The sequence below is a fragment of the Trachypithecus francoisi genome, unplaced genomic scaffold (assembly GCF_009764315.1).
Source record: "Trachypithecus francoisi isolate TF-2019V2 unplaced genomic scaffold, Tfra_2.0 Contig01440, whole genome shotgun sequence".
Classification (NCBI taxonomy): domain Eukaryota; kingdom Metazoa; phylum Chordata; class Mammalia; order Primates; family Cercopithecidae; genus Trachypithecus; species Trachypithecus francoisi.
In genome coordinates this window covers 18,070,110-18,086,043 of record NW_022681431.1, presented here as the reverse complement: position 1 = coordinate 18,086,043, position 15,934 = coordinate 18,070,110, and the positions used below count along the sequence as shown (strand labels likewise).

The 15,934-nt window shown below is 46.2% G+C and overlaps 1 protein-coding gene and 1 long non-coding RNA gene across 13 annotated transcripts in view; one reads left to right on the top strand and one right to left on the bottom strand.

The window, feature by feature from the left end:
• The window catches only part of RBPMS (RNA binding protein, mRNA processing factor), a 193,984-nt gene extending 188,477 nt beyond the window's left edge, over window positions 1–5,507 (bottom strand). For 11 of the 12 annotated variants that reach the window (XM_033230033.1, XM_033230052.1, XM_033230050.1 and 8 more), the window contains exon 1: window positions 3,943–5,023. In XM_033230033.1, coding sequence (XP_033085924.1) covers window positions 3,943–4,008 — 66 coding nt within the window. In that variant the 5' untranslated portion in view covers window positions 4,009–5,023. Of the gene's footprint in view, window positions 1–3,942; window positions 5,313–5,412 lie in introns of those variants that run through there. The other variant, XM_033230065.1, reaches the window with a different exon arrangement.
• Window positions 5,508–5,870: 363 nt separating this feature from the next.
• On the top strand, window positions 5,871–13,271 carry LOC117094483. Its single transcript, XR_004441563.1, has 3 exons — window positions 5,871–6,003; window positions 6,840–7,050; window positions 13,127–13,271. It is a non-coding gene; the product is annotated as an uncharacterized LOC117094483 (long non-coding RNA).
• The last annotated feature ends 2,663 nt before the right edge of the window (window positions 13,272–15,934 follow it).

Below are 15,934 nucleotides of genomic sequence, written 5' to 3'. Positions count from 1 at the left end.
TCTGAAAACTAAATGCTACTGGCAACGAAGAAGCCTGCAGATACACACAAGGGTTTATCAGGGAAATGTTTAAACCGCTACTGAAAAAATAACTCAAAAGTGCATGCCATACTGGCAGGGGTCATGGAGCATCAGTTGTCACCAAATCCTAGTCTACAATTGAAATATATGTTTATTGCATTGAATTGGACTATTGGACTTGGAATAACAGAGATCCCCAATCTTGGTTAAATTGTATAAAACCATTCTGTACCTTCCTGAAGTCATAATGTAGACTGACTTTAATGCTCAATGAAAATTTGAGGTTGCCTGATACTGACATTACCCTCTCTGTAGCAATTGTAAAAAACACTTTTCTTTACAACCCCAGTATTTTGGCAAAATTAGTAAACACTTTAAAAGAAGGAATGCAAAGTAAAGGTTTGTATTAACCTCTGAAGAACTGACTTTACATGATTTCTGCACATCTTTTTGATCAATATTCCAACACTTCCATGTTTTTTGCTTCTTTAGTTTTACTGTAAGTACAAGTCAATTCAAAGCAATTTAAGGAGAAATTAACACCAGAGCTTCAATATAATAAAAGGCCTTTTAAAGATGTTTTATAATCGGCCTGAAAAGTACTCAATGACATGGATAAAAGTAGAAATAAAAACCAAATCACATTATTTAATCTAAATTTCTATTTTGAAAATTCAGTGACCAACAAATAAGTTACTTCTAGCTATAAGACAGAAAAGGTCTTCATATATTTGAAAATACTTTAAACTCAAATTATAACTGATTAGCCAAGACAATTATGGATCTATTACTTATATATTAATTTTTATAAAGTCTGATTGCAAAACGAGAGAAATTTTAGGAATCATTTTATCAATTGTAAAACATAAGAAATGGTATGATACTCTAAACATATATAAACAAACCTTGTAAATCTGAGATTTTGACAACTGATTAGCCTTTACAGGACAACTTGCTTAGGGGACACACACGCATAATACATTATACGTGTATTATACACGTATTTAATGTAATAATACATTAAAAACCGGAAAGCTAAATGTATCATCTCTCTTACACAACTGGCTAGCCAAATCCTAAAATTATTTTTCCTCAAAGTTTTCAATGCTATCTAAAGTAGAAGTATTAATACATGTTCTGCCCAAGTTCTCAAAAACTTCCAAACCTAAAAAGCTGCAAAAAATTCTCCTAGATCCTGAACTGTTCATTCTATACAATTAGAACCAAAGAGGAATTTCAGCAATTATTTCAGGGTAAGCATTAGAAACTCTCAAAAGCAGCTAAAATACACTGGTTGATAAAAAGGAATTCGTTTCAAAACTAGAAACACAGAAAAAAACAAACCTGGATTCTACAATGTGGAGAAAGCCGAAACCACCCTCATGATCTGTGAAATAAACTATTTTCCCTTAATGACGATTGGACTCATTTTTCCATGTCAGTTCAATGGCCACCAGAAATTAAAAGAAAACACATTTTTCCTCTCTTGTCATTATGTGTGTGTGTATATATATATATTGTATATGTGTGTTCTGTTTACCGGAGTCCACTGCCAAGGTTTTTAAATGTGTTTAAGAGCAAGTTGCTGATACGATGGGTGGGCAGGGAAAGGGTCAATGTAGTGGTTTTGCGTAATGCCGGTCTCATTAATGGCACTCACCAAATACCCTATTTATTTTAATTGTGGCTCTCAGAGTTAGAAAGAAAAAAAACAAGAAGTTAAGAGTTTTTCAAGAACAAAATATAAACCAAAAATAGGAAATTAAGGCAAAATTACCCGGATCATTCAGGCCACCTTAGTGTCTTTTCCTGAATTTCTGACATTATAAACCCCCCTCTCTTCACAGTCTTATCTGTCTTGTACACGACATCTCTTCGATAACTTGGGTTCTGAAATCTTCCTACCAGTCCCCTTATTTTTTACATAACAAGTGTTTTGCTAAAAATATCGATACTTTCTAGAGTCACATGCCATTTCTACCTGAAAAGGAACACTGTCAGGTAACAGGACAAGTAAGAGGCAGCAACTGTACTGCAATGGTCCGCGATTATACAGCAATTATTACACACAACCTCGCAAGGACAGAGGAGCGTCCAGGAACAGGGCAGGCAATCCCTCGGTCCTGACAGCTGTTAAGATGAGTCAAGCGGAAAAATGTGACTTTTCTATACTTAAGTGGGTATGATTTTTAGGACACTGAACCTCTTTTGCTACCTATCAAAAGGAAAAAAAAAAGTTTTCTCAACTGGGTAAATAAAGAAAGATAGTTTGATATAATATTCTAACCCTGAAAAGCAAACAGATTGCACATTTAGCTGAAACAGGAAGATTTCTGAAGCGATAATTATTTTGATATGGTAAGTGAATTAAATATAGTAATTCCTAAAAAAGCAAATTTTAAAAAGCATTTTTTTAAAATTTTTTTAAGTGGTAGGGAAAATAAATAGCAAAGCAGCAAGCTCAAGAAAAAAAGAACATACCATTCAACTCTCCATTGCTTTAAAAAAGAAACGCCAGTAGCATTCCTACACTTGTAATTAGAAAACATGCATGTAAACAACTCTTCAAATAGTCTCTTATAATAAAATATAAAATGTCCTCGGGTGAGAAAGCAATTTTTGACTGACTGCAATTCATCTAGGTTTTCACTACCATACAACTAGGTAAGAGAGTAAAATCTCCTATTTTGCACTGTTTGGCATAGTCTCGCTCCTCTACCTTCTCCACCTAAATAGTTCCCATTTTCCAAGTGGACAATGTGCAGAGAACCTGTATGTATTAATGAATTCCTCTGCAATTTTGGTTTCACTATCAGAATTGAAGTTTGCACACAACAGTGTTTCAACAATGATCTCAACATCCTAACGCTTTAGAATCCGTTTACCTTCTGTGTACACCTATACCAGGATGCAATACCTGTGTGAATCTTTTCGGGTCATATTGAGACGTGCACTTTCCTGCATCTGCACACACTCTCAAGTTCCTCTAGAATGTTTAAGAACTCAACTGTGTGGGATGTTAAAAAGTACGCCAGAAGTAATTTCTTGGACTCCAGATAATGTACCTGCAGAAACAGTCATTTGGTAGGATACCACAAATATCCTACTACTGAATTCTGAAACGTTTGTTCCTGAGTCCGACTCCCCTTCTGACCACATCTACTCAATTTTGTTTCCACCGAAGGAACGCTCCGCAGTCACAAAACTTTCATCGTGAGGACGCACCACCTAAAATGCGTGCTCAGAAGTCAAAGTCCTATGAAAATATCCCCGATGAGCATTTGGTGAATTGCTGCGTTTTTAACCCTCTTATTCTGCTCCCCTCATCTGCACGGCCCTAAATTCGCAAGCGTTCACCGCCCAGGTTCGGGGTCTTTGACTCAGCAGAGAAGAATGTGGCTGATGAGTTATCTATTAATCCAAAAACCCTCGGCTAGAAAGATATTTCACCAAGAACTTTTAACACGAAAAGGGAGGGGGCAGGGAACAGAGGTATCTTTTAATGAAAACTTTTCCCCGAGTTTCTTCCTTAAACTGCCCCCCCGCTACCCCGAATCCACACACAATTTCCAGCCCCAGCCCTAAGTCCTGACCCTCCGAGTCCCGATCATCTGAGGTCACCCAGGAGTCAGCTCTCGGTTCCACTTTTTAAATCCCGGGCAAACAAAGCTGAGCATTATACTTACAAAAGTCTCCGAAAAGTCCTTAGAGTTACGCAATTTGGGGCCCGCAGACGTGCGTGGACACAAAAGCACACTCTCCCGAGATCCACCCTCCCCGGGCCACACTGCGGGGCTGCGTCCGGGGCACCGGCCATGCCTAAACCTTCTACCGCCGCGCCCTGGGCCCGCGCCCGCGCCCCGCCGGCCGCCCGCACTGGGTCCCGGGTCGCCCCCGCCACTGCACCCAGCCGCCCAGTACCTCTTCCTCCTGAAGGTTGGCCTCGCTCGGGGTGTTCTCCTTCTCGGCTTTGCCGCCGTTGTTCATCTTCCCGGTCCTTCCTCGCCGGGCCGGGCAGGGCTGGGGAGCGGGGCTGGGCGAGGGCGCGCTCGCCCACTGTAGCCTTCCCCGGGCGCCGGGGCTCGCTCGGGCGGGCGCCGCGGGCTGCGGGGCTGGAGCTAGAGCCGGGGCAGTGGCTGTCGGGCTCGGGCTCGGGCTGGGCTGGGGCTCCCGCGGAGAGACTGCGACGGCAGCGGCGGGCGACTCAGGAAGTGCGAGGGAGAGACGGGGCAGGGCGCGGGCCGAGAGCGGGGCACCGAGACAATCGGGCCCCGGGAGGGCGACCTGGATAGGGAGGGCGGGAGCCAGGGGAGGAAGGAAGAAGGAAGGAAGGAAGGAAGGAAGCAAAGGATGGGGCGAGGACGCGCGTCCCAGGAGTAAGCGCAGAGAGTTGGGGCTGGGGGCTGCAGCCGCTGGAAGGAGGGGACGGGGGTGCCGAGAGAAGAGGAGGAGGAGGAGAAAGAGGAGGAGGAGGAGGAGGAGGAGGAAGAGGAGGAGGAGCGGGGCGGAGAGGCGCGGGCGGCGGCTGGGACGCTGGGACCCGAGAGCCGCTGAGTGCGCGCTCCAGGCAGGCTCTGGGAAGTCCGGGATGGAAGCAGCTCCCTTTCTCTCGTCTTCCTCCCTCCCCTCTCCCCTCCCTCCTCTCCGCGCCTCTCCTCCTCCCTCCGCCCTCCTGGACGTGGGCTGCCGGCTGCAGCCCGGAGGGACCGGGCGCAGGACGGAGCCCCCCGCGGGAGGAGGGGCCGGCGGCCGGATGGCGCGCGCCGGGGAGGGGCCGCGGGCCGCGGGCGGAAGCGGCGACCCCAGCCCCCGACTCGGTGGCTGGTCGGAGGGCGAGGGCCCGGGAGGCCGAGGGCAGGGGAGGTCGGGTCCCGCCGTTCCCTCGGCCCCTGGGGGCCCCGGCGTCTGCGCGCCCCGGGACTTCGGGGACGCTGCCCCGCCGGGGCCAGGACCGGGAGCTGGGATGTGTGCGACTTTTGTTTGCCGGCTTTTACCAAGGGATTTGCACCCCTGGCCCTAAGCCCACCCTTCCCGAGCCAGACCCGGTTCTTCCCCTGCTGCTTGAATGACAAGATGAGAACTCGAGGGACACCGGGGACAGCCCACTCCGGGCCGGCTTTTTCAGGACAGGGCTTCAAACCCATCTCCAGCGCGGGTCCTGCGACGCGCCCGGAGCCTTCCCCGCTTCGCTTCCTGGGCGTCCCGCGGCCCCCGACTCCTCTCCCAACTCTCACCTGACTGTTCTGGGATTGTTTACCTGGCCTTTCCCTCAACCTTCAGAAAGCTCCTTCCTGGAAGGAAGAAAAAACCACAAACTTACCCTATTTATCTTTTTAATCCCACGGCTATTTAAACGAGCTACCGGGTGTATAGTAGGCACTCAATAAATACTTGTTGGCAAAGTGAATATTCCTCATTGCAGGCAGAGCTCGGGGTCCACACAGAGGAATTTCAGAGGCTGGAAGCACGCTTGAAGAAGAAAGGGGGCCTGGGCTTTGCACCAACTTCAGGATTGCGTACTTGTTTCCTCGTCCGTTAAATGGGAGCAGCTGAATGTGTCTCCTAGCGTTTTCGAGATTATAGGTTGATAGAGCTATGTACAGCACCCAGTATTCATTCTTGCTTCGTTTAGGTTTACAATACATGGAAGCTAACATTATTATTAAGGAAACTTCCATTTTTCCCGGGCCTTAGAAAGCTTTTCCAATACTCGATCGTTTAAGCTTCTGGTTTTTTTTTTTTTTTAGAAAAATGAGGGTCTCACTTTGTTGCCCAGGCTGATCTCGAACTCCTGGCCTCAAGTGATCCTCCCACTTTTGGCCTCCCAAACTGATGGAATTACCGTCTGGAACCACTGTGTCAAACTTTCAGATTTGACTGCTACAAATGTGTAAATGTGGAACTCCATGTATCAGTGGGTTCTGCCCCACTTCTTACTCCCAGGAATTCTGCGTCCCAGCCTGCTGCTCCTGTCCTGCACCAGTGAGTTTCTAACTACAGTATTTGCTTAACTGTTTCTCCCCACCCCCCAGCAGACATTCTTTTTTTTTTTTTTTTTTTTTTTTTTTTTTTTTTTTTGAGACGGAGTCTCGCTCTGCCGCCCAGGCTGGAGTGCAGTGGCCGGATCTCAGCTCACTGCAAGCTCCGCCTCCCGGGTTTACGCCATTCTCCTGCCTCAGCCTCCCGAGTAGCTGGGACTACAGGCGCCCGCCACCTCACCCGGCTAGTTTTTTTGTATTTTTTTAGTAGAGACGGGGGTTTCACCGTGTTCGCCAGGATGGTCTCGATCTCCTGACCTCGCGATCCGCCCGTCTCGGCCTCCCAAAGTGCTGGGATTACAGGCTTGAGCCACCGCGCCCGGCCGACATTCTTTATACTAATTTAAGTGCTGCTGGGGATAGGGTGGGGGCGGCTGTGGGCATTGCAGATAAGGACCCTCCCTTTAGGGAGCTTAAAGTAGTGTATGGTGGCTCATACTTGGAATCTCAGCACTTAGGGAGATAGAGGAAAGAGGATTGCTTGAGCCCAGGAGTTCAAGACCTGTCTGGGCAACATAGTGAGACCCCGTTCTCCACAAAAAGGGGAAAAAAAGAAAAGACAAAAAAAAGTGGTATGGAGCCAAGATACTCTCAGAATCCTCTTTCCGATTATAGAAAGCAAGGAAAATATTTGCTTTAAGGGCATTATGAGAAAAACAGTAGTGATACTTGGATTTACATACTGGGTTTATCTTGGCGGTTTGGAGATTTTGAAACAGGAAGATTTCCATAGGGAAAAGATGTTTTTTAATTGCTGTCATAATGTGATTTCTCTCTAAGGGGAACAAACATGCATCCTGGATGAAAATAAACCAAGTCTATTGAAACTGCAACCCAAGACATTCAGAAGAGACAAGGCTACAGTGAATCTGGAAAGTTTGCACGTGTTTGGATGTATTGATTGCCTAAACTAGCAGCCCTTTGCACTGCCAGCTTCTCCCTCAATTACATGAGGAACCACGAGGGGGCAATGTCTTCCCAAGCAATATAGGTGAGTGGTGGTCTTAGGACCCCGTGGTGGCCCATGATGCTAGCACTGTGTCTTTGGCCATTCTTGCCTGTCATGGAGCATAGTCCACAGAAGGGCATGGTCTTCTTGGAGCCTGGCATGGGCCCAACAAAAATGACAATGTAGTCAATAGTTCCACTCAGACTTCACTTGGGAGCAGGTGGACTATGTTGTGTGATATCAGGATGCCTGGAGAACCTCTCCTATCCCCACCCAGGGAAGCATGGCTTAATTCCAAATAAAGAATCTGGTTCCTTTGTCTTTAAGCCAAGCCAGGACTTTGTCCATTGTTAAAAGTCAGAAATCTCTGGGATAAAAAACAAAAATAAGTTCCAGCCGGGGCACGGTGGCTCATGCCTGTAATCCCAGCACTTTGGGAGGCCGAGGTGGGCCGAACACATGAGGTCAGGAGTTCGAGACCAGCCTAGCTAACATGATGAAACCTCGGTTCTACTAAAAATACAAAAAAATTAGCTGGGTGTGGTGGCACACGCCTGTAATAGCAGATACTCGGGAGGCTGAGGCAGGACAATTGCTTGCCCGGGAGCAGAGGTTGCAGTGAGCCGAGATTGCGCCATTGCACTCCAGCTTGGGCAACAAGAGTGAAACTCTGTCACAAAAAAACAAAAATAAGTTCCAGGAGAGGATCCTTGTCTGGCTTATTCACTGTGGTATTCCCAGCATCTAGACAGTGCCCAACACATAGGAGGCACTCAGTTATTTTTTAATAAATAAGCATTTTAAGTCTGATGGGTTACTGATTCTCAGGCCTGAATGTTATCACTGGATTTTTCCAAGATCCAGCAGGAAGGACTAAATCAGTGGAGATGTCTTAGAACAGGTAGTCACAGCAATGGCATTAGGCAGGGTCTTGGCAGTTTTTTTTTTGTTTTTTTTTTTTTTTTTTTTTTTTTTTTCTGAGAGTCTCACTCTGTTGCCCAGGCAACATTGTTTAAGAAAATGTCTCACTCAGGCGAGAATTGTTCAAGCAATTCTCCTGCCTCAGCCTCCCCAGTAGCTGGGACTACAGGTGCACACCACCACACCTGGCTAATGTTTTTGTATTTTTAGTAGAGGCACGGTTTCCCCATGTTGGCCAGGCTGGTTGGTACTGAACTCCCAAACTCAGGTGATCCACCCGCCTCAGCCTCCCAAAATGCTGAGATTACAGACATGAGCCACCGGCCTAGCAGTGGTCTTTAGTCATGATTTTGCAGGGAGGACCCTAGATAGAGACCTTGTGCAGAATGGAACAACTGATAAGGTTTCAAACAGTAAAAGATAAAATCCCACCATTGAGGCCAGGTGCAGTGACTCATGCCTGTAATCCTAGCACTTTGGGAGGCCGAGGAGGGCGGATCAGCTGAGGTCAGGAGTTTGAGATCAGCCTGGCCAACATGGTGAAACCCCATTTTTGAAAATACAAAAATTAGCCAGGCCTGGTGGTGGGTGCCTGTAGTCCCAGCTACTCAGGAGGCTGAGGCAGGAGAATTGCTTAAACCCAAGAGGCAGAGATTGTGGTGAGCCAACAAACATCACACCACTGCACTCCAGCCTGGGCAACAGAGCAAAACTCCTGTCTCAAGGCTGGGCGCGGTGGCCCAAGCCTATAATCCCAGCACTTTGGGAGGCCGAGACGGGGGGATCACGAGGTCAGGAGATCGAGACCATCCTGGCTAACACAGTGAAACCCCGTCTCTACTAAAAAATACAAAAAACTAGCCGGGCGAGGTGGCGGGCGCCTGTAGTCCCAGCTACTCGGGAGGCTGAGGCAGGAGAATGGCGTGAACCCGAGAGGCGGAGCTTGCAGTGAGCCGAGATCGCGCCACTGTACTCCAGCCTGGGTGACAGAGCGAGACTCCATCTCAAAAAAAAAAAAAAAAAAAAAACCAAACAAAACAAACAAACAAAAAAAAAACTCCTGTCTCAAAAAAAAAAAAAATCACACCATTGAATGTGACGTATCAGACAATAAAATCAACACTGATGCAGGAATGGCTATACTATATAGTCAGTGGTGAGAGTGACATTCAGGGTGTTTTCAGAAAAACGTATGGGGTTGGGATAATATGTCAGGAAAAGAGAGATTCCTGCTTTTTGTCCTTTCCATGAAGAATAGTTATTTGAAAGAGCAATAATGTATTACCAATAAAACTCAAGGAAAATCTGTAAACAGACTTTTGCTATTTGTAAAACTTTGTGATTGAAGGCAAAGAGTTTGAGTTTGGGGGAGGAAAATGTACCTTCAATCAGGGTATAAATGATAATTACAACTTGCTTATGACTTTAAAAAAAAGATTCCAAAGATCTCCTCAGTAGCAACAGTTCCCAGGCATCCTGAGAATTATAAGACAACAAAGGGATTTTTTTTTTTTTGAGACGGAATTTCACTCTAACCAAGGGATTTTATATCCTGTAATAGTTGTGCTGAAGACCAGAAAAGTCCTCTTTCTCCCCAGCCTAACACTCTACCTACCATATTGCCTGACCTTCGAGATTACCTTGAAAGGGTAATATTGTACACACACCTGTAGTTTTTTATTACTCACTGTTGTTTCTCTGGCAGTGTTCATTTCGAGGCTTGCCTTAAGAAATCCAAACCTATAATTATGTCTTAAATGTTTGCCTTTGGGAACTGCAGACATTGAAGGTCTATTTTGAGGCGATTTGCATGGCATGAGCTTTGTACCTATGTTAGCTTTGCAGCAGAAAGCTGCAGTATCTACCACGTGTGTTGTGATTGTCTCTTAACCCTTCGGCTGAGCCAAAGAAGTTCTTGAGGCCAGAGGGGCTGTATTTTACTGGTTTTTGTCATCCTTGACACCTCTCTCTCCCTCACCCCGTGCGTGCGTACTCACCTCCAGCTCCTCTCCATCTTCCCCTGATTTTTTTATTTATTAATTTATCATTGTGGCAAAAGACACATAACATGAAATTTACCTTCTTCACCACTTTGGGTTTTTTTTTTTTTTTTTTTTTTTTTTGACATGGAGTCTCACTCTGTTGGAGTGCTGGAGTGCAATGGTGCCATCTTGGCTCACCACAATCTCCACCTCCCAGGTTCAAGACATTCTCCTGCTTCAGCCTCTTGAGTAGCTGGGACTACAGGCGTGTGCCACCATGTCTGGCTAATTTTTGTATTTTTAGTAGAGATGAGGTTTCACTATGTTGGCCAGGCTGGGTTTTTTTTCTTTTTTTTTTTTTTAGAGATGGGTTTCACTGTATTGCCCAGGCTGGTCTCAGACTCCTGGGTTCAAGTGATCCTCCCACCTCAGCCTCCCAAAGTGCTGAGATTACAGGTATGAGCCACTGCACCCAGCCTACTTGTTTGTTTTTCCAGATTTCGTTCTGTTGCCCAGGCTGGAGTACAGCAGCATGATCATAACTCACTGCAGCCTCGAACTCCTGGGCCCAAGCAATCTTCCTGTCTTAGCTTCCTGAGCAGCTGGGACTGCAGATTCTTGCCACCACACCTGGCTAATTTTTAAATTTTTTTCCCAGGCTGGTCTCAAATTCCTGCCTTCAGCCAATCCTCCTGCCTCAGCCTCCCAAAGTGCTGAGATTATAGGCATAAACCATTTCACCTAAGCCTTCCATTTGAACCATTTTTAAGTGTAGTGTTAAGTATATTCACATGGTTGTGCAACATCTCCCTGATTTTCAGCTCTTAGAGAATTCTGAGGTTCACTGGTTTCCCTCTGACCATGATCAGAGGCCCACATGGAGGAGAATCCAGGTGTTTGGCTTACAGCCCCAGCTGAGCTCTGCAGACAACCGGTATCAATTTGCCAGCCCTCTGAGTGAACTATCTTGAGAGTGGTTGCTCCAGCCCTAGTTGAGCTGCCGCAGCTGATACCATCTGGAACAGAGATGAGCTTTCTGCAGCAAACCCTGCCCAAAATGCAAAATTGTTAGCAAAAAAAAAAAAAAAAAGTGAATGTTGTTGTTTTAAGTCACTATGTTTCAGTGTGGTTTGTAATACAGCAATATATAACTGAAACATAATTACATACCTAGAAGTGGGGTAATAGAAATCAACAGGGTGATTCCTACTGTAATAGAAACCTAAAACACATGGCAGGGGCTTTGGGGTCAGGTGGAGGACGGAAGCTGGAAGAACCTTGAGTCTGTTATTGAAGAACACTATTAAAGAACAGTGAGCAGGGCTGGGCCTGGTGGCTCACGCCTATAATCCCAGCACTTTGGGAGGAGGTCAGGAATTTGAGATCAGCCTGGTCAACACGGTGAAACCCTGTCTCTACTAAAAATACAAAAATTAGCCAGGCATAGTGATGCGTGCCTGTAATCCTAGCTACTCGGGAGGCTGAGGCAGGAGAACTGCTTGAACCCAGGAGGCAGAGGTTGCAGTGAGCTGAGATCCACCACTGCACTCCAGCCTGGGTGACAGAGAGAGACTCAGTCTCAAAATAAATAAAATAAAATAAAATAAAGAACATTGAGGATACTGTTATTGCAGGCTGGAGAAAAGGGGGATTGATTTACGTATTAGAAGAACAATTAGCTAAACTAGTCTGCAGTTATGTGAAAGCTAGAGAAGGTACCTAGTGAACATGTGGATCTGGCTATGGAGATTTCCAGATAGAATGGTGAAAGGGCGGAATGGTTCCTTTTGTACGCCTATGATATAGTACCAGAGAAGTGCAGTGAACTAAAAAAGAAACTGTTCCATTTTTCATCAGGATTTAGAAGAAGCAATAAAGAAACCAAGACTTGCAGGATCTGAAATAAAACTACTTTTTATTCCTAGTTCTCCAGAGGACAAAACTCTCAATAAGAAATGGCCTAGGGGCAAAAGTCAAATTCCAGGTACTATCAGGAAAACATAGTCATAAGTAAAGTTCAAGACAAGGACAGGTGCAGCAGCTCACAACTGCAATCCCAGTGCTTTGGGAAACCAAGGTGGGAGGATTACTTGAGGCCAAGAGTTTGAGATCAACTTGGGCAACACAGCAAGACTCCAAGACTCCTTCTCTGCAAAAGAAAAAAGAAAAAGAAAAAACGAAAGAAATAAAAAAACAATTTTGAGACAGAATCTTGTTCTGTCACCTGGCTGGAATGCAGTGGCATGATCATGGCTTACTAAAACCTCTGTCTCCTGGGTTCAAGCAATTCTTATGCCTCAGCCTCCCAGGTAGCTGGGATTACAGGTACACACCACCATGCTCGGCTAATTTTTGTATTTTTAGTAAAGACGGTTTCACCATGTTGACCAGGCTGGTCTCAAACTCCTGGCCTTAAGTGATCTGCCACCACGCCCGGCCTCTGCAAAAAATTTAAAAATTAGCTGAACATAGTGGCACATGCCTATAAGCCCAGCTATTTCAGAGGTTGAGGCAGGAAGATCACTTGAGCCCAGGAGTTTGAGGTTACAGTGAATTATGATCATGCCACTGCACTACAGCCTGGGCAACAGAGTAAGAACCTGACTCTTAAAAAAAAAAAAAAGAAAAAGATGGCCAGTCATGGTGGCTCACGCCTGTAATCCCAGCACTTTGGGAGGCTGAGGCGGCCAGATCACAAAGTCAGTAGATCAAGACCATCCTGGCTAACACAGTGAAACCCCGTCTTTACTAAAAAAAAATACAAAACAAGAAATTAGCTAGACGTGGTGGCGGGCACCTGTAGTCCCAGCTACTCAGGAGGCTGAGGCAGGAGAATGGCATGAACCCAGGAGGCAGAGCTTGCAGTGAGCCGAGATCGCGCCACTGCACTCCAGACTGGGAGACAGAACAAGACTCCATCTCAAAAAAATTAATTAATTAATTAATTAATTTTAAAAAAGATAAGGATGTAACTAGAAGACACTGGGTAGGCAGCCTCTACAATGGGCCCCAATGATCCCTACCTCCCGGTATTCAAACCCTCCGTAATCCCTTCCTTAGTGTGGGCTGGACTTTGCAACTTGCTCTTAAGGAATACAGCATGGCAAAAGTGTTGGATAGCACCTCCAAGATTAGATTTTTAAAAAGACGATGTCTCATGTCTTACATGCCCTCTCTTGCTTTCTCACTTGCTGCCTTTGACCTGCTGTATGGAGACACTCATGTGGCAAGGAAGGAAGGCCTCCAGCCAAGAGCCACCAAGGAATGGGCTTTCAGTCCAACAACCAGCAAGGAGCTGAATCCAGCCCACTACTGCATGAGTAGACCTGGAAATAGATCTTCCCTCAGAGGAGCCTTCAGATGAAACCTATTATGGACTGAATGCTAGTGTCCCTCTGAAATTCACACAAAATCCTAACCTCCATTGTGATAGTATTAGGTAAGGCATTTGGGAGATAATTAGGTTTAGATGAGGTGACAAGGGTGGGGCCCCCATAACGGGGTTGGTGCCCTAGAGAGGGGAAGCCAGCTGGGCTTCTGGGTTGGGTGGGGACTTGGAGAACTTTTCTGTCTAGCTAAAGGATTGTAAACACGCCAATCAGCACTGTGAATAGCTAAAGGTTTGTAAACGCACCAATCAGCACTCTGTAAAAATGGACCAATCGGCACTCTGTAAAATGGACCAATCAGCAGGACATGGGTGGGGCCAAATAAGAAAATAAAAGCTGGCCACCCCAGCCAGCAGCCACAACCCATTTGGGGCCCCTTGTATGCTGTGGGAGCTTTGTTCTTTCACTCTTCACAATAAATCTTGCTGCTGCTCACTCTGGGTCTGCATTACCTTTATGAACTGTAACATTCACTGCCAAGGTCTGCGGCTTCACTCCTGAAGTCAGCAAAGCCACGAACCCACTGGGAGGAACAAACAACTCTGGACGTGCCACCTTTAAGAGCTGTAACACTCACTGTGAACGTCTGCGGCTTCACTCCTGAAGTCAGTGAGACCACGAACCCACCACAAGGAAGAAGCTCCCGATACATCTGAACATCTGAAGAAACAAACTCTGAACACACCATCTTTAAGAACAGTAACACTCACCGTGCGGGTCCGCAGCTTCATTCTTGAAGTTCCCACCTGAAGGAATAAATTCCGGACACACCCCTTATAAGAGGAGAAAGAGGCTGAGTGTGGTGGCCGACACCTGGAATCCCAACACGTTGGGAGGCCAAGGCAGGAGGATTGCTTGAAGCCAAGAGCTTGACACCAGCTTGGACAACACAGTGAGACCCCCATTTCTATGAATAAATAAACAAATTAGCCAAGCACATGGCTCACTCCTGTCATCCCAACATTTTGGGAGGCCAAGGCAGGAGATTTACTTGACACCAGGAGTTCAAGATCAGCCTGAGCAACATAGTGGGATCCTGTCTCTACAGAAAAATTAGCCAGGCCTGTTGGTGTGAGTCTGTAGTCCCAACTACTACTCTCAAAGCTGAGGAATGAGGATCATTTGAGCCTAGGAGTTCGAGGTTACAGTGAACTATAATTGTAACACTGTGCTCTAGCCTGGGGGACAGCAAAACCCTGTTTTTTCGTTTTGTTTTTTTTTAAAAAAGGACGAGAACCAAAGCTCTTTCTCTCCCTGCCAAGTGAGGACACAGTGAGAAGGTGGCTGATTGCAAGCCAGGAAGACGGTCTCCTCATGAGGAAATGAATTGGCTGGCACCTTAATCTTGGACTTCCCAGCCTCCATAACTGTGAGAAATAAATGTCTGTTGTTTTAGCCACCCAGTCTGTGGTATATTGTTAGGACAGGCTCAGCTGACTAAGTAATTAATACCAAGAAGCGGTTTGCTGCTGTAACAAGTAACTAAACGTGTGGAAGCAGCTTTGGAACTGAGTAGTGGGTAGAGGCTGGAAAAGTTTTGTTTTTAGAGACAGGGTCTGCCAGATGCAGGGGCTCACGCCTGTAATCCCAGCATTTTGGGAGGCTGAGGCAGGCAAATCACGAGGTCAGGAGTTCAAGACCAGCCTGGTCAACATGGTGAAACCCTGTCTCTACTAAAAATACAAAAAAAAAAAAAAAATTAGCTGGGCATAGTGGCAGGTGCCTGGAATCCCAGCTACTTGGGAGGCTGAGGCAGGAGAATCGCTTGAACCCAGGAGGCGGAGGTTACAGTGAGCTGAGATCTCACCACTGCACTCCAGCCTGGGTGACAGAGTGAGACTCCATCTAAAATAATAATAATAATAATAATAATAATAATAATAGAGACAGGGTTTTGCTCTGTCACCCAGGCTGGAGTGCAGTGGTGCAATCATACCTCACTGCAGCCTTGAACTCCTGGGTTCAAGCAATCCTCCTACCTCAGCCTCCTGAGTAGCTGAGATTACAGGTGCAGGCCACCATGCCTAGATTTTATTTTTTTTTAAAGATGAGGTCTCACTTTGTTGCCCAGGTTGGTTTGTAATGATCCTCCTGTCTTGTTCTCCCAAAGTACTGGGATTACAGGCATGAGCCACCAAACCCAGCCTGAGGCTGGAAGAGTTTTGAAGAACATGCTAGAAAAAGCCTAGATTGCTGTGAACGGACCTTTAAAGGTGATTCTGGAGAAGGATCAGAAAGAAAAGGGGAGTTGTAAAGAAAACTTGCCTCTTAGAGAATACATAGTCATGTACAAGATGTTGGTAGAAATATAGACAGTAAAGACCACTTACAGTCTCAGGTGGAAATGAGGAGTATGCTATTAGAAACTGGAGGAAAGGCGGCTGGGCATGGTGGCTCACGCCTGTAATCCCAGCACTTTGGGAAGCCGAGGTGGGTGGATCACTTAAGGTCAGGAGTTTGAGACCAGCCTGGCCAACATAGTGAAGCCCCATCTCTACTAAAAATACAAAAAATCAGCAGAGCATGATGGCAGGCACCTGTAATCGCAGCTACTCGGGAGGCTGAGACGGGCGAATCACCTGAACCCGGGAGGCGGAGGTTCCAAGGAGCTGAGATCACTCCACTGCAGTCCAG